At 46.6% G+C, this 23169-nt stretch overlaps 1 protein-coding gene and 1 long non-coding RNA gene across 3 annotated transcripts in view; one reads left to right on the top strand and one right to left on the bottom strand.

The window, feature by feature from the left end:
- LOC103350414 (uncharacterized) overlaps positions 1-2082 on the bottom strand; it is a 259649-nt gene extending 257567 nt beyond the window's left edge. The window contains exon 1 of the long non-coding RNA XR_011388156.1: positions 1946-2082. This is a non-coding gene — a long non-coding RNA (uncharacterized lncRNA). The remainder of the gene's footprint in view (positions 1-1945) is intronic.
- A 525-nt stretch (positions 2083-2607) lies between these two features.
- The window catches only part of GYG1 (glycogenin 1), a 35268-nt gene continuing 14706 nt past the window's right edge, over positions 2608-23169 (top strand). Inside the window, 5 exon segments of one of the 2 annotated variants that reach the window (NM_001082241.1) lie at positions 2679-2759; positions 5392-5527; positions 7302-7476; positions 7741-7903; positions 20294-20420. In NM_001082241.1, the coding sequence (NP_001075710.1) occupies positions 2753-2759; positions 5392-5527; positions 7302-7476; positions 7741-7903; positions 20294-20420 (608 nt within the window). In that variant the 5' untranslated portion in view covers positions 2679-2752. 2 annotated transcript variants of the gene reach the window in all.

Below are 23169 nucleotides of genomic sequence, written 5' to 3'. Positions count from 1 at the left end.
TTTTAAAGGTTAATTGTTATGCATATTTCTGCTTGTACTACTTATGTAGTGTACAACTTTTTTTTTTTTTTCACTTCAATTTTCCCGTTAGGATTCAGTAATTCTGCAAGTTCAGACTTCACAAGAAATAAGGTTCACAAGCCAAAGTCACAAACATGTGTCTATCTGTCCATTGCCTTCAATGCCTTATAATCCAAAACATCCAAATAACACCACTTATAGCTTGGTTACCACCTGGGAGATCCACTCCCTAAAAACTGAGTCAGGATCTGCATTTTAATAAGATCCTCAAGCAACTTGTGTGCACATTAAAGTTTGAGAGGCTTTGCTCTCACATCCAACTGAAACTCCACACAGAGCAACCTCAGGAGAATTAGGCGGTGGGTCATTATGAGTAACCTTGATTAAGAACATTTAAGAGCAGCTTGTAGAAACCTCAAAATGTCCCTATCTGATTCAGAGTGATAAAAGCTATAAACTTCCTGTTTTAAATTTTTTTAAATGTTATTTATTTGAAATGCAGAGAGACACAGAGATAGAAATATATTTTTCATCTACTGGTTCACTCCCCAAATGCTTGCAACAGCCAAGGCTAGGCCAGGCCAAAACCAGGAGCCAAGAACTCAGTCTGGTTCTTCCATAAGGGCATGTAGGGACCCAAATACTTTAACCACAACCTGTTGCTTGCACAAGTGCACATTAGGTAGAAGCTGGAATTAGAAGTGGAGACAGGATTCAAACCCAGGCACTCTGATATGCAATGTGTGTGTCACAAGCAGTGTCTTAACTATTGCAACTTAAGCCTGCCCCTGTAAAGTTTCTCTTTACATAAATATACATCCATCCCAGGAAAGAAGGCCAAGGGGACCCCTTTTATTTAAATATTGGGGGTGGTAGAGCAGAGAGAGCTTGTTCCCAAGGGAAGTATTCCCATTTTTTTTTCCCAGTTGTCCCTGGTTCTTCCTTCTCACTTTGCTCTTTTGCCCCTGAGGGAAGCCCAGCCTGACACACTTCAGGTGGAAGTTATTAGTGGCAAGAGAGTTCCTGGGTGGAATATGGAAGCCTCACTCTGGGTGTACCTATTGTAATTGGGAATTCAGTGGTCTCCAGGCCATGGTGGAGAGAGGGGGTCTGGGAAGCACTCAGAAGAAGCCTCTGCAGGGTGATATCTAACATGATGATTCTGGGTTCTACCCTGAGTTTCTAACTCAGGAGGTTTGGGTTGAGGCCCTGAAATCTACATTTCAACCAGTGCCCCCAAATGATTGTCCTGTAAGAATGCCAGTCCCACACATAAGGAAACAATGGCATACATCAACTTACCATGGGGTTTCCAGTCTTGATAAACCCATCCTAAGCTGCAAATACTGTAAGTCAAACATGCATTTAACACACACCCAACCTACTAACATCCCAGCTTAGCAACACTACACACTGTCAAGTCTCGGTTGTCACTTTCATGAGTGCATGGCTGACCCGGAGCTGCACTGGCCACTGCTGTCATGCATGGTAAGAGAGTTGTAGCCCGGGGCAGGGGTGGTGTGGGGTTGGTGGATCAAAATTTCAAAAAGTATGGTCTGTACTGAATGCATATCACTTTTACAGTATTGTAAAGTCAAATGGGTCTATGAGCAGGAGAGAGGGCAGCACCACCTTTGCAAATAAATCACTTGTTCTCAAGCACCTATTTCATTTCTTGAACTGACTGATGTTGTCAACTTCGTGACTGGCTTCCAGGAGCCTGGTAGGATCACCCCACATTTACTGAGTATCTTTTGCAGGCTTTCCACTGTGTTTGGGCTGGGAAGCAGCAAAGGGTGTGATCACATTAAGAGAAGTGTTTCTCAACTTCCTAGAAGCATGACAAATGGACCATTTCAAGATTTGTGAAACAGTTTGACCAAAAAAAGTATATTACCTAACCACAGTTACCATATTTACTAACCTTTTGGAAGCACCAGTGTGCCAAGAACAAACAAGGCTTTCTCAGTGGGAAGGCTAATTCTGCAGCCCCGCTGCCAGGATTCAGATCCCACCTTCTTCACTCACATCCGGGCTTAGAAAAGCAATTTAACTTTTCTGTGCCTTAGTTTCCTCATCTGTAAAGCGAACGTAGAACAGTTACCTGAGTTATTACAAGGATTACATGAAGCACTTAAATATTTAACTGATACAGACAGTTCCAAGAATCTAAATAGTGCCCACCGAGTATTTGCCGTATCTTTCCATCAAGGCCACAAAACTATTCTGGGTACACCAATTCCATGGGCGGATTTGCAATTCGAGGTGAAAAAAAGGGAATTAAAATTCATGTTTAATGAATTAAGCGGAGCGGAGGAGTTATGCTAACTGGATAACAGTTGGTTGGAGAGTTAGAGCTCCCTAACCCTTGACTTCTCTGGAAGCCTGAGGCCACACTCCGCCTGGGGTCTCAGGCTCAGCCGGGACAGGGAGGCCTGGCAGGAGTGCGGGGAGGCGCGAACCGCCGCCCAGCCCCAAGGCAGGTGCGGGCCGAGGCGCGGGCCCGGACCGCGGAACCGCCGGCCGCCGCCCCCCGCCGGCAGCGCCAGCCGGGAGGATGCAGGCAGCAGCGGGGAGCGTGCGCGGCCACGTGACGGCCGCTATAAGAGCGCTCGGGGCGGACGCTGGGCTCCCGCCGCGCCTCCTCCCGGGCCGCGCTCCCCTCCCCGCACCCGGCTTCTCCGAGCCACTAACCTGCGGCTGCAGCGGCCGCCCGCGCCCCGGCAGCACCATGACAGGTACGCGCCGCGCCGCCCCGCGCGCGGCGGGCTCGGCCCCGCCGCCGTCCCCGGCTCCTCGCTCCGCCGCCGCCCCGGGCGAGTTCCCACAGGATCCCGAGCGCCGCAAAGTTGCCGCGGACCGCCGCGCCGCGGCGCGCAGGACTCGGAGCAGTGCGGCGGAGCCGGGGGCCCTGGGCCGAAACCCTGCTCCGGCTTCCGTCTCCTCGCCCTTCCTCCTGCTCTCGCCGTGAAGGGCGGGCGGCCCAGCAGCTGCAGCGGGGCTGAGTGGGGGTGGGGAGCCGGGGGCGCCAGGCGGCAGCCCCGGGGCGCAGAGGGGGCGCGGGGTGCGTCCGCTGCCTAGCCGGCAGGAGCCCCCAGGCAAGGGGCCGCCCAGAGCCGGGACCCCTGCGGCCTCGGCCCGGCTTCTCGGCCGCCCGCCCCGGCCCTGGCCGCCACGCCGAGCCTATTTTTAGGCCTTTGGGGCCGGGCTGCGGGGAGCCGGCAGCCGGGCGAGTGTCCCCGGGGGCGGGCCCCGCGGGTGGGAGGGCGCCGGCCTCAGCTTCACTTGTTGCAGGGCGCTGCGGCCGCTGGCGAATCTGCCCCCCGCGAGGACCGGGAAGCTGGGAAGAAACTGGCCCTTCCGTGTGGTTGCGGCTGATTGCCGGGATGGTATGGCAGTTGAACTGCCTGCCAATCTTTGCAGGTGTGACGGAGCTCAGTCGCCTTTGCGGACGTGGAGCTCCTACCCAGCTGTTGTGGGTCTGTCGTTTGCTAGGTGTGGTGTTGTAGCCTGGGTGCTTCAGCGTTTGAGCACTTGTCCCGCCCCTTATTTAATCCAGGAATTCACCCATATTTTGCTTCCTTGAATCCTGCTGTTAAACTTTCTCCAAGACCTGCGGGACGCTGGACCACCTTTAAGTTACAGCAGGACTCCTAATGCCCAGATTAAGTATTTTGGATGCAGACTGACTGACACGGTACTGCCTTAGGGCAGGTGGAAGATTAGAGCAGCAGGCACAGGCAGAGGTGGGTGAGCCTGACAAGGGGCAGGTGGCACTGCTCCCAGGGTTCCTCAGTGTGATGGGCTTGGAAGCCCGGGACCCGCCAGAGTGGGCCATGCCAGTCTTTTTGTAACTTAGAAGTCGGCCTGTCCTGAAAGAGGGCTCAGCGATAAGAGGATGCGGCAGTCCTACGCGAGAAGATGGCTCTCAGGCCCCGCACCTGCAGGATACGCTGGCCCACTCGGCAGCACACAACCTTCTCCCGCTCCTCCATGGAACTGCCCCTGCCGCCAGCCTCCACGTTGGAAAATGGGCAAGGGAGAATGACGAAACCCAAGACGGAGAATCCATGGCAACATGTCCCAACTCCCTGGTTGGGCAACAGTGCCCCCAAGTGACCCCTGCCAGAGCCTGCTCCTCAGTCATCCTATACATTTGGATGCCCACCAGCTTGCTGTTAAAAAAAAAAAAAAATTCTCCGCCATGGAGCATGCCCAGAACGGTCCCGGAAGAAAGACCAGAGACAAGTTAAAGGTTGGGCTGGCGGTGGGGATTGTTCAGGGGGAGGAATGATCCACGTGTTTGCCTTGGGTTCCTGCAGCTAAGTGATTGCTTAAGGCTGCGGGAGCAGGGTGCCCTGGGTGCGGGTAGTAGCTACTCCTTCTCTAAAGTGGAGGCAGACTTGCTAGCATTTGTGGGTGGTCTCTAAATCCATATGACAGTGATGGATCACGATTTAGATAGCAGCCTCATGGAGAGGTGTCTTCTGTGGGCAGTGTATCCAGACAGAGACTCCCAGGGACTCCTCAGAGGACATGGGCGGGGCACATTTGCTCCAGGTTGAAGAATCGGTATGCAAAGCCATGGAGCTGGTGTGTTGGGGTGCAGCAGGTTAAGCTGCCTGCCTATAACCGCGGCATCCCATGTCAGAGTGCCAGTTCGAGTCCCAGCTGCTCCACTGCTGACCCAGCTCCCTGCTCATGTGCCAGGGAAGCTGCAGCAGATGCCCTAAGTGTGCCACTGTTACCTGTGCAGGAGCTCAGAACTGAAATCCAGGCTCCTGGCTCTGGCCTGGCCCTACCCTGGCTGTTGTGGCCACCTGGGGAGTGAACCAATGGATGGAAGGTCTGTCTCCCTCTCTCCATGTCACTCTTTCAAATAAGTAAATAAATCTTTAAAAGAAAGATAAAAATGCCTGCAGTGTGGCATGATCCTAAGACCCAGAATGAAGAATGTGGCCTCTACTCTCAGACTCAGCTGAGGTTGACAGTTGGGTTTGTGCCTGCCTGAAGATAGACCCTTGCAGAAGAAAAGGGAAATTCGCTCTTGTTCTCTTCTCACCACCGCTGATTGCCTGAAGTTCACCCTCTGGGTGTTGAGCTGTTTAGTCTGCCAGTTTAGCAATTTTCATGGCTCCGTAAGCCTCTCAAAGGTTGCCAGACAGTCCTGGGAAGCAAGGGTCTTTAAGCATTCTTGAAGCAGCTGCTGGGGTTTCCCCACCAAAAAAAAGCAGTTGCTTCCTTAATAGAGCAAGTGGTCTGAGAGTTGCTGATTTTGCCGAATTGTTGTTTGAACAGGGTCCTGGGGAAAATGCTTTTTCCAAGTTAGATACTGTAATGAGCGTGGTTTTTCTTTTTCTTTGTATTAAGATCAGGCCTTTGTGACACTGACCACAAACGATGCCTACGCCAAGGGTGCCCTGGTCCTGGGCTCATCCCTGAAACAGCATAGGACCTCCCGAAGGCTGGCCGTGCTCACCACCCCACAGGTCTCAGACACCATGAGGTGAGAACCTCGTGGCCCGTGTGTCTATCCACCCACCCCAGGGCTCTGTCATCCTCCTTCCCCATCTCTGGCCTTGGTGGGCATTGAGTCACACCCTGTGCAGGAGTTGAGCAATGGGTAGAGAAGGACAAGAGCTGCTGAGTGCAGGATTCCTGGGACCGAAACCTCCTCCCAGCTTTTGGGAGGTATCCCAGCCTAGCTCCCTGTGGGAGGCGGCGTTCTGACCCACACCCATCCTGAGTCCAAGGAGTAGTAGAAGGAAGACGCTGCATTCAACTTGGCCAAGTGCTGTCTAGATGATGAACACGCACCTTTATGTAGTCACTGCTCACTTGTAGTCCTCTCCCAAATGCAGCAGGGGTGCCCAGTCCTGTTTGAAGCCAGGAAACCCTCTGGTGACTTTGAAAGAGAAGCAGTCCCTTCCTTCATTGCCAGTTGACATTGGAGTGTAAAGATCTTTATTTCAACATAATACAACTAAAATCTTCCCAGAGGCTTTCTGACTTTCTGTTTTGTTAGAGAAGGCATCCTGAGGGGCACAGGCAGCTTGTTGATTGTGTAGTTCACTAACTTTAAAAAAAATCTGGGCACACTAGCAGCTTTGTGTCATGTTTATTTTTGTGGGCTGCTAGCCCTCTTAGAAATTGAAAATGCCCTTTTTGTGACTTTTTTTAAAATTTAAGCAGAAGCCAAGGGCTTCTGAAAAGTAGGCAGTATGTATCCATGTATATATATCTGGATATATATTTATATATATTTCACACTAACAACCTTGTTCCTAAAATGGTGATTTAGGAAGATGCCAGAAAGGCCACCTTCTAATGCATGTGTCCTGATCTGTAACCTCTCAGTGAGGATGTGTATGAGAAATCAGAGTTGAATTTCCCCCTCCAGCATGAATTTATTATTTGCCTCTGGCCATTTCTTTTCAAACAGACTGAGTTTACAGTTTAACTAGAACCTGCTCTGGGACAGCTTTGGAAGCAGAATATAAAAGATTTGTTCTGCATCTCTGACATCATTCTAAACGTCCAGGGATGATGTTTTTAGCGTATGTTTTTCCTTGTGCTCAGTTTAGTGTCTTACCTGAGTCTACCCCTCTGAAGCGCCTCAAGAGCTTTCCAAAATAAAGCTTCCTAAATTGTGGGCATGGAGAATTATACCTCACATAGCAAAGTGAGACTCTCATTGTGCCCCAGTAGAGTGCTAAGCACATTATAAATGCACACTAAATTGGAATCTTAAAAAAATAGTGACCTGGTAACCCAGCCCTTTGCCTTCTTTTGGGACACTGAGCGATGGGCAGTTCCCCGTCAATTGTGTTAGCAAACATGTTTGGTTAAAGGCTGCATTGCGAGTACCCTATGCACACGTTACTCAGCATCATTTGTAAAGGAATGCAGCAGTCTGCAAGAATCAATAAAATGTCATCATCAAATATATAGGCTGTTGCGAAGATGAAACTCTTTGACCAAGTGTCAGTCACATTTTTACAAGCTATCTTTACAACCTGCCCAGTATTCAGTGCCGGGATTTTAAAAAAATAGAAAATGTCTATAATAATTTTTAAGACTAGCACTTGAACCTCACCATAAACATTTATTGGGAAAGTTAGCTGCACATGCAGATGAACAGAATTTGCCCTCAAGTAAATGAAGACAGATTTCAGGGAATATGCCCGACCAAGGAAACAGGTTGTTCTAAGCGACAGAAAGGGTGGGTCACTTGTTCTGAAAAGACACTGAGTGTCGTTTTCTGGGTTTTGTCTTGACAGAAAGGCTTTAGAGATAGTCTTTGATGAAGTCATCACCGTGGACATCTTGGACAGTGGCGACTCTGCGCATCTCACCTTAATGAAGAGGCCTGAGTTGGGTGTCACACTGACCAAACTGCACTGCTGGTCCCTTACTCAGTATTCAAAATGCGTGTTCATGGATGCAGATACTCTGGTGAGTGAGGCTCACAGGGCTGCAAGGATGTCCTGGATATACAGGCCGAGACTTGCTAGGCATCTGAGGAATGCTGGCAAGACTTGAGAGTCAAGTTCAGATAAAACCACTACCGTTGTGAAAGGTGTTGGGGGATGACGGACAGTGGGGCCCTGGCTGCCTTAGCTGTCATCATCCTCTGTTTTGGATCACACTGGGAGCACTTCAGAAGGATAGGCCACCCCAAAACATTTCTGTAATGTTTCTCCTCCCGCTTTGAATCAGGTCCTGGCAAATATTGATGATCTTTTTGAGAGAGAAGAGCTGTCGGCTGCACCAGACCCAGGCTGGCCTGACTGCTTCAACTCCGGGGTCTTTGTTTATCAGCCTTCAGTGGAAACCTATAATCAGCTGTTGCACGTTGCTTCTGAGCAAGGCAGTTTTGATGGTATGTATCTGCAGCCTTCACATCTGATAAGTTGTTCCTCCCTTGTAGGGGCGTCTCTTCCCCGAGCCGTAATTGCTGTGGTGTCTTGTGCCTAGAAGACACATGAGATGTAGCACGTTTTAAGTTGTGCTCCTTTTGGAAATCCTTGCTGTGTCTTGGTGTGCCTGTGTGTACCGTTTTTCCCCATAGATGCATGAGGTTAAGCAGTTTTATCCGCTTGCCTTTTTTTTTTTTTTTTTTTTTTTTTTGACAGGCAGAGTGGACAGTGAGAGAGAGAGACAGAGAGAAAGGTCTTCCTTTGCCGTTGGTTCACCCTCCAATGGCCGCCGCGGCCGGCACGCTGCGGTCCTAGCACCGTGCTGATCCAATGGCAGGAGCCAGGTGCTTCTCCTGGTCTCCCATGGGGTGCAGGGCCCAAGCACTTGGGATATCCTCCACTGCACTCCCTGGCCACAGCAGAGAGCTGGCCTGGAAGAGGGGCAACCGGGACAGAATCCGGCGCCCCGACCGGGACTAGAACCCGGTGTGCCGGCGCCGCTAGGCGGAGGATTAGCCTAGTGAGCCGCGGCGCCGGCCCCGCTTGCCTTTAAATAGGCTTTCTTATTCGAGTATTAGAAATGTACCACAGTTATTAAAAAAGTAAGATAATACTGACAGGTCAACAGCTTTAACATCTGTCCATAAACCTGAGTGAACTTGAGCTCCAGAGGGCTTGACAGCCATTGCCCACAGGAGGGCTAAGAGTTGTCTCCATGGAAACTTGAAAAATAAGCCTGATTATTTGGTTTCCATTCATTCTCTAAGGAGACATTAAAAAAAGAAGATGGAAAGTTTCTGTGAATAATCTTTGCTTCTAAACTCTCATTTTATCTAAAGCTTATGTCTGATAGAATGATATCTACAAATCCAAATATAACATTAACAAAGTCATCATCCATTTTCTATCGTGTTTGAGTGTATCTGTAACTAAATGTATGTAAAGGTGATATGGACTGTCTATGATATAGGGCCTTAGATCCTTTGGAGAATTAAATTGTTTTTTTTTTTTTCATTTATTTTACTTGAAAGACAGAGGGACACAGAGAAACAAGAGTTTCCATTCAGTGGTTCACTCCCTAAATGCCTGCAATACTCAGCCCAGGCCAGGCTGAAGCCAGAAGCCAGGAACTTAATCCAGGTCTCCCACATGGATGGCAGGAACCCAAGTACATGAGCCATCACCTGCTGTCTCCCAGAATGCATGTTATCAGGAAGCTGGGAGGAAGCTAAGCCAGGACTTGAACTCAGACACTGTAATCTGGGATTTTGGCATCTTAACCACTGTGCCAAATGCCCATCCTCCTTTGGAGAATTTTGATAGAATGAATTAATAGCTATGTTTCTCTTTTAGGCCAATCTCTGAAATAAGTAATAAACCATTTTTTAAAAGTAACATCAGAAACAAAACACAAGATAAAACTAGTAATGTAAAGGCAATTCTTATAAAATATGGTTGATGGGCCTTTTGAATAAAGAAAAGACCAGGCAGACAGGAAGAAGACCTAGAAGGACTCTAGGGATGACTCACATCAGATACCTGACACTGAGGCAAAAAACAGGCAGGCGCAGTCCAGGGGCTTTCTCCCCCGCCTCCCTACCCCACCCCTCGTCCAAGAGGAGATCTACACGGAGTAGATCTATTGGAATTAGCAGAAGTATCTTAGTGACCTGAGATTCAGCCCTGGATGCAGATAGGAGGAGTCATTTTCTGTACCTAGTTATAAAGTTAAAAATCAGAATACTGAACTTTTTTAATTAAAAGATTAAAAGTTTGTCAGTAGCTAAATTAGGATATTGAAATTTAAAACATTTCACATGATACTTAAAACTGAAATTGGGTTTTTGTCGCTGTTTATAGAATTGAATTCTATTTTGTTTTTTTTTTTTGGATTAGCCACTGTTGGAAATGTCACTGAAATAAGAATGCGTAAGTCTGTCTGTCTGTGCTGATTGGTTAATTTACACTCTAAGCCCAAATCTCAAGGGGGAGTTTTTGCCCCTGCAAGGGATATTTGACAACTTCTGAAGACATTTGTCTCAGTCGAGGGGGCGGTGTGCTCCTGGCTTCTGGGGAGTAGCCAGGGATGCTGCTACACCCTGCAGTGCACAGGACGGCTGCCCACAACCAGGAGTTATCCAGCCCCAAATGTCAGTCCTGCTGAGGTTGAGAAGCTGCGCCATGGAAAGACATTACTCGCTTTAAAACAGCAGGACTGCCTGAACCATACTGAATGGCAGTATCTGATTATTTCAGGCAACTTTAAGTGAGAAAATAACATGTTGAATGTTCACTGTGGTCAAGGCCGAATGAAGCTTCTTTGCTCGTCTGACATGTTTTTATATCCTGCTATTTCCTTTCATGTAAGGAATGGAAGCTGCACGGTTTCTAAGTCCTAGTGCTGTACACTCAAGCCGCTGCCTTTTCTAAGAGGAGGAGGAGACTGTTCAAGCAGAACTCCCTGTTTGTTGTAACTTTCCCATCGCAGCAGGATCACTACCTTTACTCCTTCTCCTCTCATGTGAAGGAAGTGAGTGTAATCCTGCCAGAAAGTCAGTGTAACTGTTCTCAACTTCAGTAAGCGAATCACATTCTGAAATAGATCTTGTGGGCTTGCCAAGTGCCTGAAATCCAAATGACTTTAATCGTGTAAGGAGAATCCAGTTTCTAACCGAGAAGCGTATTAGATGCTGTTGCTGTGAGATAAGAGTTTAGTTACCAAACAGTAGTGTGCCATGGTAAATTACCCAAGTTATGGTTTTAGAATATGAAACTTCATTAACTGGTAGGAGTCTGGTCTAGCTACTACGCTTTAGAATCTAGAGGCAGGAGAGGAGTCGATGGATTTGTGGTGTAAAAGCCTGAACGTGGGCAGAGTGTTCAACTAGAAAGCACGTCCCGCCTTTTCAGTCTGAACCTGAAACCACTGTGAGATTCTCCGTGTGCCTGCTAGCACTTTTCATTATTCAGCAGCAGGCTTTCCAGCGCTGCCTTCCGCTGACGGACCAACTCAGGGACTGGCTCGTGGCCGGCAAGGGGTTGAATTTTCTCTGTTAATAGAAATGCTTAATGAAAAGAGTTTCAAAACATCGACTATGCAGATGAGCTCACTATGCGAAGATTCATCAGAATATACTAGCAACTCTTAAGTGAGAGGTTGTTTTCACTTGAAGTAGCTGTCGCTCAGCTTTACCCAGCAAAGAAAGCTCACTCGGTGCCTTGCGGAGCCTGCTCCCCTCTGGGGGGAGTCAGTACCTGTGTGACATAAAGACATGGGGGGCTTACACTTGATATCACTGATTATATTCTGAACATCAAACTGATGGCAGTAGCCTTGCTTTGCCTCGTTTTCAATATATTCTATAAAAGTTATAAGAATTTTTAAGTGAAAATTATATTAAAAATTGTGTTTAGGTGTCATGCCATAGGCACTGAGGTGCACATTTTGGGGTATTTCTTTCACCGTCACGTACGCTGACAGCCCCAGGTTTCCCCTCCCCCAGTCCCCCAAATTTAGTGTGCAGAGGTGTACGTGTGAGCATTATTACCTTGGTTTTCCAGAAGACCAGTTTGGCAGGTGACTGTATCTCAGTCTGAGTATCTTGAAAACCCTGCTTAATCTCTCGCCTATCTGTAGTCATGGATGGGGCCTGGTGCTCACTGACAAGCCACACAGGCTGCTGATGGCCCAGCTTTTGCAGCTGCTCCCACAGCCCTTGTAACAGGAAAGAATGTGGCTGTCATTCTCATCACCAGCCCTGTAATCACCTCCCCCCAGCACCCCGTGCCTCTGGTCAAGAAAGTGCCCCTAATAAGGCAAACCATTTTAGGCACCTTGACATCTCTTTCCCTTGCAAATACCTAGAGTATTAGACACTTAGACACGTCACCAGTTCAGTGTTGGAATCTAACTCTCCATCGGGAAGAATTTGAGTTCTGTGCTGCTGTACACATCTTCCAGTTGTCTTGTCACTTCATCACAGAAGTGGCAGTTCCTGAAAAGTTGAACAATAGCCGTTGTGAAATAGATATATATTAGCATTTTATAGGCTGTGACAAGATGAGGTTAAATTTAGGGCTTGTTATCAGTAAGAGGGGGAACAAAGAGGCCATGTTATTATTTTAAGTACTAATGAGCAGTTCTTTCTCCTCGCACACTCATGTGAAATGAACTGATGCACTTGGCTCTTGAATTGAAGAAATCAATCTGGATACACACAGAGGTTTCTTTTTCTCTGTGACTCTGAAGTATCCTAAATTAAGGGTGCTTGTACAGATAAGAATTTAGTGCTTAACATTTGCTGTCTTTTAAATTTCATCTGTATGTGTTTCAAAACCCAAGTCAGAGGAACTCAGAGTTTCCAATATTTTAAGGAAAAAATTTTAGTGCTTGTTTTAGTTACTGTGACTTAAATACCCTAAATGTTTTATTGGTGTACTGGAATTTTGGACAGTGGTTGAATTTTCAGAAAGAAGAAACAAATCGAGAATAAATTGACAGAATATAAAGTGTGATTTTACTTTAAGCAGAATCCAGGATCTGCTGTGAGATCTGTCTACCCACACGTTTCATGTTCTGTGGTCGCCGAGGCCCTTAAATGGAGTATAGGAGTGCTTTTTAAATGTTTACGAGATAATTGAGTACTAAGTTCTATTGAAGTTTAAGATTGACCCCAGTGCTATCCTCTCTCATATCTGTCTTTAATTAGGCTTCACAAAAGGAGCTGCCCAAAAAAGGAATGAAGGACTGAGGTGTTTCAAGATAGTACTTGTTCAAACCGAATGAGCTCAGAAATCAGGCACTTCCCTTGGCTCCCCCAGTGGAGAGGGTCGGCTTTCACAGTTGTCTCCCCATGATGGGCTTTCCCCAGCTGCCCAACCACTAGGCTGTGTGCTGCCCTAAGAGTGTTTGATCAGTTGCTTTCCAAATAATTGTTCTCCTGCGTGCTACAATTAATGGTTTAGGTAGTGAGTATCTTAAATAAGTACAGAGGAAAAGCAAATGCCATGACGTGTAATGGCAAAATAAATGAGCACACGTAAAGGTTTTTTTCCTTAAGAGCAATTTTTATCTCATTGTGCTCATGAGTATTTTGTTTTTTAATGTAGCCATCTGTTTGTCTCCAGCTATACAACCAGCAGAGACCACGGACCCTGTGAGATGTAGGGAAGGAGGAAGGGACTTTGTAAGTGTGCAGGCTCATATGCTGGTCATTTCGCTTCTCGGCATTCCTGTGTGATTCTCATCATTCATTCATTGGACAGATTTGTGTTGAAGCCCTGCTATCTAGCTTGTGCTGGGAACCTGCCATTGTTCCAGTTCTCTGAGCTGGTGGCAAAGTCAAGTCTGAGCTACATAGTTTTTCTCACCACTGTGGGTTGGTTATGTGTGTGTGTTTTTCTCTCTGCCAACTCTTGAACATTGCGGCATTCTTTAAAATGTATCATGAGAGTGATAGAGGAGGAGCCCTGTTAACCTGGCCTTCTTACAGATGAATGACTGAAAATTCATTGCCCTCAGTGCACAGAACAGCTGGTACTCATTTTACAGAGGACCACACAGAGGCTCAAGTCTTCTATCTCTGCAGCTCATGTTCTCCCCTCTGGTGCACAAATACTTCTCTACATTGTCATTTTAGACTGATAGCACATTGTTCAGGGTCTGGAAGTATTCTTGGAAGTCTTACTCTCACCTGCATTTCTACAGTAGGCCCTTCATTTGGTATTGCAGAAATCATTTTAGCATCTAATCTGGGCAAGATACTAAGTTTAAAAGTGTCTGGAATAAAATGGTAATTGATACAGATTTTATCTCTGTTCCCATAAAGCTTATATTCTATGACAACTTACAGACTTTTTAAAAAAAGATTTATTTATTTATTTATTTGAAAGGCAGAGTTGCAGAGAGAGAGAGAGGCCTTCCATCTGCTGGTTCACTCCCCAGATGGCCTTGGTTCCAGCTTCCTGTTTTTATTTTCCTTAGTCTAATTTTAAAATTTTAATCTTTTTTAGATTACTGTTTTATCTATATCCTTATAAGCCTTTTTTGGAATAAGATTGGCATCTAAATAAATAGAATATATCTTTAAAAAAAAAAAAAAAAAAGGTTGGAGCTGCGCTGATCCAAAGCCAGGAGCTTCCTCCAGTTCTCCCACACAGGTGCAGGGGCTCAAGGACATGGACCATCTTCTGCTGCTTTCTCAGGCCAGCAGCAGAGAGCTGGATCAGAAGTGGAGCAGCCGGGACTTGAACCGGTGCCCATATGGGATGCTGGCACCATAGGCAGCGGCGTTACCCACTACACCACAGTGCCGGCCTCACCTTATAGACATTTAACAACTAGTGTAATTACATAATTTAATCTGAGAAGCTCAGAGTGGTAGGGGAATCTTGACCAGGAGGACCTGCCTTAGATGGAGAAAGTGAAATTTAAGTCAAGAATGAGTATATCCTTGCATTTGTGTAATAATTTCATGGCTTGGTTATTAAGAATCCTTTTTAAAGAAACAGTGGAAAAAACAAAAGCTATAACATGAAGTGGTGAAACGAATCAGCTGTTATTGCCTTTAAATGGGCTGAGGCCAGTGAGATGCACGATGCTGAGACCAAGTGCCTGGATTTCCATAAGCCACCTGGGGTTAATCCCCTGATCCTCAGTAAACCTCATAGAAAGATCCGCCCAAGCTGGGCAGTTCATAAACATGATTTTAGTAATCCTTGGCATTCTCACTGTAGACAGCACTAAGGATATCCACCAAGTTTATTATAGAAAGTCTGTTTTAAGGAGTGAGTACATGTTCATTTCAGCACTGTCTATAGCTCAATTATTTTATAAGCATATTTTACTATAAATTACAGGCTTGATATCTGGTGTTGTGCTCCGTTTTATGTGTTGGGAGCCATTAGAGAGCTGAAGCATATCTGTCTTATTTTCATGGCTGCTAAGTCTGGACCAAATTCACAGAATTTCCGACATTTCCAATAGAAACAACATCTTTAAGAGTAGTATCCTCTGATATGATAAAATGAAAAAGGAGTTGTTCTTCAAAAAACTAGATCAGTGTAAACAAATCGCCCAGTGATTGAAGTTTGGGCTTTGATTCCGGTAGGCCTAGGATGTGTCTCAACATTGTGTGTTTCTGTCAAGCTCCCAGGTGATGTCCACGCTCCCAGAACTTGGGCCACACTTTGAGCAGCACAGCTATATCAGGAGCATTGCTATGGCTGAGATACTAAGGTGTTCATTTAATACTGGAATTGACTGGCCCACCCTGCCGTCCACCTTAGACTGGCCTGTTGCCCACAGACTGTGGGAGAGCACACAAACCACACACGCATTGAGCAGACAGATTTAAAAGGTCACACTCAAAAACCCCATTTCTATAAAACTAATTGGTTATGCAACTCATAGTCCCAGCTTCTGCTGAGTGCTATGGTGTGTCATGCTTAACAGCTTTATGACCCCACTCAAAAGAACTAGAACATACCACATAGCTGTAAGGCTCTCAGTGGAAGGCTGGTACAGAATCAGGTATTTGCTTTTGTTTGTAGAACAGATGCCCTGTGCCCATTGTTCCCTGTCTCCGTGTCTCTCACCTGTGCTGCCACGCCCAGGCCTGCTGGATTACAGCTGCCCGTGATGCCTCATAATCCTGTTTGTCGGTTCTGAGATGATTCCGATTAAAAGTGTCTTAACCTGTCAGATTAAATAAAGCTGCCCTTGGAAGTCTGACCAGATTACACTGCATGGAAGGTCTAGGGTTTTGTGGTGGGAATTGAGCCATCTTCAGGGCATCTTTCTGTGTCTTGTAACTCAGACGTGCTTAGATTTGCCTTCTACCTTGAATTACGCTCTCATTTAGAGACCTCTAAGCAGAGGACATGCCACATATAGATTTCTCTGTAGAAGTTGAAACATTTACCTCACCTTGGAAGTTTGTACTGTGTGCTTTTGAAAAAAAAAATGGCTAGGATCTTGAGACTTGCTGTATTTTAAAATTATTTAAGAACCCACAAACTACTAGGTGGTATTTAAATTCTGTCTTTAATCCACGATTTTGAGCTCAAAGGTGATCCTTCATAGTCATATATTGATGGTTGGTGGTCATGGAAGGTTTGTGATCTGGGTTAGCCCATCTGGAGGCCAGGATCTAGTTGAATGTTTATGGACTTGCCAGTTTAGTGGACACCATTGACTCCCCAAGTCTACCTTGCTGCCTTTTCTTGATGGTTTCCTGCTTGTTCGCTGCCTCCTCTCCCTCCCGCGGCACACAGCTGATGGGCAGCGATGTTTGTAGGGTACCTGAGGGTAAACAGAAACGGCCTCGTGTGGCCAGGGGCAGCCAGCCAGGGGCTCTGAGGGATCAGCAGCTCTGCTGCCTGTTTCCTAGGCTTACGTGGGTCGGATTTGGATGTTTTGCTTTGTAACTGTTATTTGGCCTCCCGAGAATTCGATTTCTTCACAGCATTGCATGAGCCAATCATTGTTCTAAGTGGAGTTGCTTTATTTTAAAAAAGATCTTATAATATGCTATAGGAAAAACATAGTATGATACCCACATTTTAGAGCATTCAAAAACACAAGGAAGCACATGTGGTGTCTAGAAGTGGGTATCATGTGGCTAAATAAAGGAAAGCAAGACAGTTAGAACAGAATTCATGATGGATAGGTACCTCTGGTGGGAAGGGCCAGTTGTTCATGTTCAGGTTCAGACACTGGATTTATAGAGTGGTATTACTAATATGCTGTATGGTCTACACATAGTTTTCTTTTGACAGTAAAAAATAAAAATAACAGTGTTTAGAAAGAAAGATCTTAGCACCATTCTCATTTTTCGCCCTAATTCTGTTATATTTTTACATTATGAAAATAATAAGGAAAAGTAGGGGGAAGAACATCTGTAACCACCAATCCCCAACACAGTTACTGCTGTTTCATTTGTTTTCTTCTGAAGTGCATGTTTCTTCATGTGTATATTCTCAGTAGTCATAGCATGTGCAGCTGGACAGGTTACCTGCTGGACTGCTCTCTTCATAGATATGAGTCTCAGTGGCTGAGTGATGTTCCCATGAGTGATTGGCATCACAGCAAACCAACCCTTCCTCTCTGATGGAACGTTTAAGACAACTTTCATTGTTACAGAATATTTTCAAGGTTCTTGCATTCATTTCACACCTAATTTGCCTCTGTGTGAGGCATTCCACTACGTGCTAGAATTGTATGGTCAGCAAAAGAGCTATAACCTTGGTTCTTGCAGAATCTAGAACCTAACAACTAGTACTTCCTGGGTATATTTTGTACTGCAACCACATTAATCCTTGGACTTGGCGGGGGGACTGCTTGAGAGCTGGAAAGTCACATACTGTTCTAATAAACAGAAGAGATCCCATATACCCTTCCCTCAATTTCCCCCCTAGAAATAGCTTGCATAACTATAATATCAGCTTGGAAGTTGCCGTTGATATAATCCAGCAGGCTCACTCAGGTGTCACCATTATTCGTGTGTATGGCTGTGGGTGTGTTTTCTGTGCAGCTTTTAGGTGCACAGATTAGAGCAACCACCACAGTCACAGTGCAGAGCAGTGCTGCCACCTGGGTCCCCTGGGACCACTCTCATAGCACAGCCACCTCTCCTGCTCCCCGACCCTCACCCCTGGCAGCCACACATGTCTTCTGTCTACTTTGACCACTTGAAGAATGTTAGATAAATGGGGTCACATGGTGTGTAACCCAGGGGATTGGCGTTTCCCACTAAGCATGGCTCCTTGACGAGATCCCAGTTGCTGTGTGGCTCCATAGTTTGTCCTTTCTATGGCAGAGTTCCAGTCTGTTGTGTGAATGTACCATGTTCACACACCCATTTCCAGGTTTGTCCTGTTATGAATCAGTTGCTTTGAACATTTCCTAGACCCTTATTTTGATGATTATGTATCAAAGGGAATTAAAGACTTCATACCTTGACACCTCAGCCATTAGTACCTGTCCTCATATATTCGTGTAGCTTTGTAGAATCCCAAACAAGACTGATGAGTAGTGTGGTGTTTTGGCTTTAATATTTTATGCCTCGAATTATGTCAGTTTGTATCACTCGAATCATCTTCTTTCTGTCTGCGTCCATTTGAGCTGCTGTGCCATCATACTATAGACTGGGTGGCTTCTAAACAACAGGAATTTCTCCCTGTCCTGAAGGCTGGGAAGTTCAGGATCAAGGCCCCAGCATCTGTGGTGTGTGGAGAAGGCCTGTTTGCAGGTCCATAAACAGTTGTCTCTGCTGGAACCTCTTGAGCCCCTTTTATGAGGGCCCCGATGCCATCCATGAGGTCTCTACCCTCATGATCCAATCATGGTCTAAACGCCCCACTTCCTCCTACCATCACCTTGATGGTTAGAATTTCTTTTCCATTTGTTTTGTAATTTTTATTTCAATTTTATTTGAAAGGCAGGGAGAGGAGAGAGAAATTTCTATCTACTGGCTTACTCTTCAAGTGCCTGTAATAACCAGAGTTGGGCCAAGCCAAAGCCAGGAGCCCAGAACTCAATTCAGGTCTCCCACATGGGTGGCAGGGACCCAGGCACTTAAACCATTGTCTGCTGCCTTCCAGGGTGTACAGTAGCAGGAAGCTGGATGAGAAGCAGTGTAGCCAGGTCTTGAATCAGGCACTATGACATGGTTGTGGGTGACCCGAGCAGCAACTTAACCCTGCCCTGAGGGTTAGGGGTCCAACATGCAGCTTTTGGTGAACATAAACTATTCAGTCGACATCTTCTTTATGAGTGTAGCATATCCTGTTGCCACATTCATTGTCCTTTGGAACTTATGAGGGTGAAGCTTTGATTTTTGTCCCTTGAAGAATGGGGACCTGTCAGACCTGAGAGGTTGCTCCAAAGACATTACCCAGTGAATGCTGATCCTTAGAGCTGGTGGAAGGTATATGAAAAGATAGGAAACCAGAGGATGGACAAGATGCATTTGGATTTTGAACCTAAATTCCTCATCTCAGGGCTTACCTCTTTTATTTAACTAAATCTCACTATTTACCTCTTTTAGTTGAATAAATCTTTATAGATTTTTGGTTTTGCATCAAAACCAAAAAACCTGAGTCTCAGTGACAGACAGTCGGACTTGCTGTATGTTGAGAAAGGAAACTGGAACTTGGGGCAAAGCTCACCGAGGAGGGCAGTGACTGAGGGATGCCAGGATCGCCTTTAGAAGAGCCAGCAGGATTCTCCTGCCTTCCATCCCCTGTGCCCTCACACCAGTGGCCTGCATGAGGTGCTAAACGTGTTTTCTGAAGTCCCGTGAGTCCAAAACAGAAAGCACAAGGACTCCATGGAATGGGTATGACGTGGCTTAGGGACCTGTTTGGTTACTTATATGATTTAGGTGAGACAGCTGTTCAGATGTGTATTGTTTTCATTTCTTTTGAATGAACAGCTATGATCCTCACTTTATGAAGAATGTGTGTGATCTGGGAACCCCACGTGTTGAGCAAGCACTTTCCGTGTAGTTGTGGTTGACCATGGCCGCAGCGATAATTCACTGACACCTGCCCAGAGGCTTGGTCAGTGGCAGGAGAGCACACCACAGGCATGCTGTGGCGTCCTGGGCCTCTGTCCATGAGCCAACAGTTGGAGGTCCCAGAAAACAATTCCTCAATTCCAGTTTGCTTTTTATTGCTTTTTACTTTTTTTCTCTCCTATGGCTCTTGGGGAAACGTTTATAACTTCTGATGCTGGTGAGATCTGGCCTTCCCTACCTCTCTGGAACTCAGCTGGTGCACCCTGTTCCCCTCTCTGCAGTCCACGTGCCAGGTCGTCTTTTCTTAAAAGCTTCACGTCCCTTCCCAGCCCAGGACTGGGGTGCGTGCTGGTTTTGTTCTACGTGGAACACCATTGTCCCTCTTCCAACTCCCTCGGTTTGCTGCAGATGCCCATGCTCCCCTCGGCTCTTGGCTCACACACAGCGCGCTCCTGGGAGGCTCCGTGAGCCACTTGTACCTGCACTCACAGCACCCTGTGCGTCCTTCACTGCCCTCATTGCCGTTAGCGGCGTTGGTTGACTCCTGGTTGCAGTATCAACACTCCCACCCCCACAAAGGCCCTTGTGAAGAAGACCCTTGGAATTGTTCACTGTTGACTCTGCAGCGCCTGGTCCTTTATCTGGCACATAACAGCTTCTCAGTAAATATTCAGTGAGTTAATTAAATCAGAGAAGTCACTACCCACTGAAATGTCCTTAAGGGGTGTGGTGTGGAATGTGGCTCTATTTTAAAGTTCTAATTATATATTCCTATGAAATTATTGATCTTTCCTGGAGATTTGTTAACTATAATGCCTTTTTTTTTTCTTCCAGGTGGGGACCAGGGCTTACTGAACACATTTTTTAACAGCTGGGCAACAACAGATATCAGAAAACACCTGCCATTTATTTATAACCTAAGCAGCATTTCTATATACTCCTACCTCCCAGCATTCAAAGCGTAAGTGCAAATTGTTCAACCTGTCGGGGATGGTGAGGGAAGGAGGAGTGGGGCTTAAGATTTTGGAGTTGCCTCTTTGTCATTCTGAGGCAAAAAGAGTGGGGACATTGAGGAAAGTCTTTTTATTAGGAGAAACTTGGCTGCAATTGGGAGACGTTTTGATGCTGTCGATTGCTTTATGCTTAGACTCACCCCATGTAGCTACCTTAAAGGACAGTTCCTGGTGTCTGGCCTTCTGTTAAATCACCCCTAGTCATGGTCAAGAACACAGAGTAGGGGACAGGCATTTGACCTAGTAGTTAAGATGCCCAGATCCCATATCTGACTGCCTGGGTTCAATATTCAGCTTTGCTCCTGACTCCAGCGTGCTGACATTGCATACCCTGGGAGGCAAAAGTGAGAGCTCAAGTAGTTGGGTCATTGCCACCCACAGGGGAGACCTGACTGGAGTTCCCAGCTCTCTGCTTTGGCCCTAGCCTGGGGCTGTTGCAGGCATTTGGAGGAGAGAACCAGCAGATAGAAGCTTATTCTTTCCTTTCTCTCTCTCTCTCTCTCTCTCTCTGTTCCTCTCTTTTGCTCTTGCAAATAAATAAGTAAATAAATGTTAAAAACCCACATAAACTGTACAATTCATGCATTAGGCACAAACCTGGCCTCCACTTTATACTGGCACTGAGTGTCATGTTCCCTCCTATAGGAAAAGAGGTTTAAACAACTCCATTCCCTTCATGGTTGTCATGGGTAGTGAGATGCAGGCTGCAGTGTGGTGTCCTGGTTGGGAGTTGGGCTCATTTTACATCTTAGAGTAGCCCCTTGCTGGAAGGGGACCTTAGCCTAGGTCCTGACCTCCCTGATCCGACGTGTCCGTAGGGTTATCATGAGCCTGGGTTGAGGGAAGTACGCACAGCGGTTTGGCCTACAACTTAGTGCTCAGAGAAGGGTAGGTGATGAGTCAGTCTTGTTTGAGAGAAGTATAACATTAAGAGCAATCCTTGAAGCCAGGAAAGCAGAGTGTCCTCACTCTGTCCTTTTTCTGCTCCATGATTAGGACTCTACGCTTCAGTTCCCCTGTGCATAAATGAGGAGGAAGAGTGTGTCCCTCATAGGGTTGGAAGGAGATGCAGTGAGTGTGTGTGCGTGAGTGTGTGTGCATGAGTGAGCAGCAGGCGATTGCTGTGGTTGCTGTGCCTTGGTGTGATAGGATTATTTGGTGTGTGCTCTGTACCGGGAGGGCCCGGGTCCAGGTCTTCAGCCTCTGACTCTGTGTGTTGAGCTAAGATGATGATTCAGATCTCTTGAACAGGGGCCTAGCTGTCAGGTTGACAGCGAGACACAGCCGTGAGCAGGGAAGCCCTTCATCAAGTTGGCCTTGTCTTGGCCATCTCTCTCTGACGGGCATTCCTGGGAAAGCAGGAAACAAAGGGCCTTTCACTCCTCATGTTTCATTATCCAGAGCGCTCTGCACAAGTCTCACACCGCAGTGGCCAGCATGGCTGGCTTTATGGCAGAAATGTTTCTTTTCTAGCTGCTCTGTCAGCATCCCCAGATAAGGATTGTAAGCATCTGGTGCCCTTTCCTCCCCACTGTTGTCTTGGCAAATGTATCCAACAGCCTCTCGATTGTCTTCCCTTTCTGAAACAAACTCAAGTTCACCAACCGTGCTCTGAGCCAAGCACCCAGAACCAGATCTGCTGTTCATAAAGGGAGGAGCAGCAGAAGCGTTGTTTTCACCTCTCAGTTGTTGGCCTTGTAAAATACAAATCTGTCTCGCACAGAGCTGTGGACCTGACTCATTTTCATCCTTTTAGCCTCCTACCTAACCCTGCCTTTTTGAATAGTGTCCTGCACACCATGATATCTTGACTCCTGAGAGTGGAGTTTGTATACAATAGGGCAGTTGCTTTTAATTTAATTGACTGAATTCACCTTAGAAGCAAAAAAAGAGTGTAAAATGTTAATAGTGTGACCACTCTGATAAAAATTCTGCGCAGTGAGCAGGTGCCTTGGGGTGAGTACCTTGTGGAGGTAGGAATCTGATATCCGCCGCTTGGTCTCAGTTCCCAGATGGTGTGATGTGGCCCTCAGTACCCAGTGCCTCAGTTTGACTCCCTCCTGTCCTTACCGTACTGGCCAATGTTGAACACACTGTGTCTTACAGGGACAGCCTGGTTTGTACACATTGCTTGCATTTATTTTAACATAGAAGAACAAGAATCAGGAAGAGCGGAATGCTAACTATTTGGTCGGGGGGAGTTGGGGAGGTTATGGACTTTGTTGCTGGAACCTCGGCCCCCTTCTCTTAAGAACCCAGTTGCATATAGATCCTCTAAATGGGTTTCCCAGAAAAAAACAGTTGAAACAGTTGAGATCTAAATTACAATGGTCAAGCTGGTTTTTTCTTCCGGGCTCAACGAAGAAGTGCTAATTTTGGCAATCTCCTTGGTTTATTGCCCTTACTATAGAGTATGAGATGCACTGGGGAGATTGGGAGTGACTCCATCCATTAGCCAGATGTCGGCCGGCCTGCGGGCTGGCGGGAGTCCCTGCTGCTGCTCAGTAGCTCGCCCTTGAGGGTGTCAGCGCTACATTTCTGCGATAAGGCTCTCAAAGCCCTGCCTCGGCTCACCCCACGGCTGCCTGTTTGCCAATGTTTAAACCAGATCAAAGAACTCATCTTCCCTTACCACTGCCAGAGAATGTTTTAACTTTTCTTGCAGAGACCCAAAGAGATACATCTGCTTACCTTTCC

This window comes from Oryctolagus cuniculus, chromosome 4, assembly GCF_964237555.1.
Source record: "Oryctolagus cuniculus chromosome 4, mOryCun1.1, whole genome shotgun sequence".
Lineage (NCBI taxonomy): Eukaryota > Metazoa > Chordata > Mammalia > Lagomorpha > Leporidae > Oryctolagus > Oryctolagus cuniculus.
Note: the sequence above shows the minus strand (reverse complement) of the source record. Positions and strands in the feature narration are given on the sequence as shown.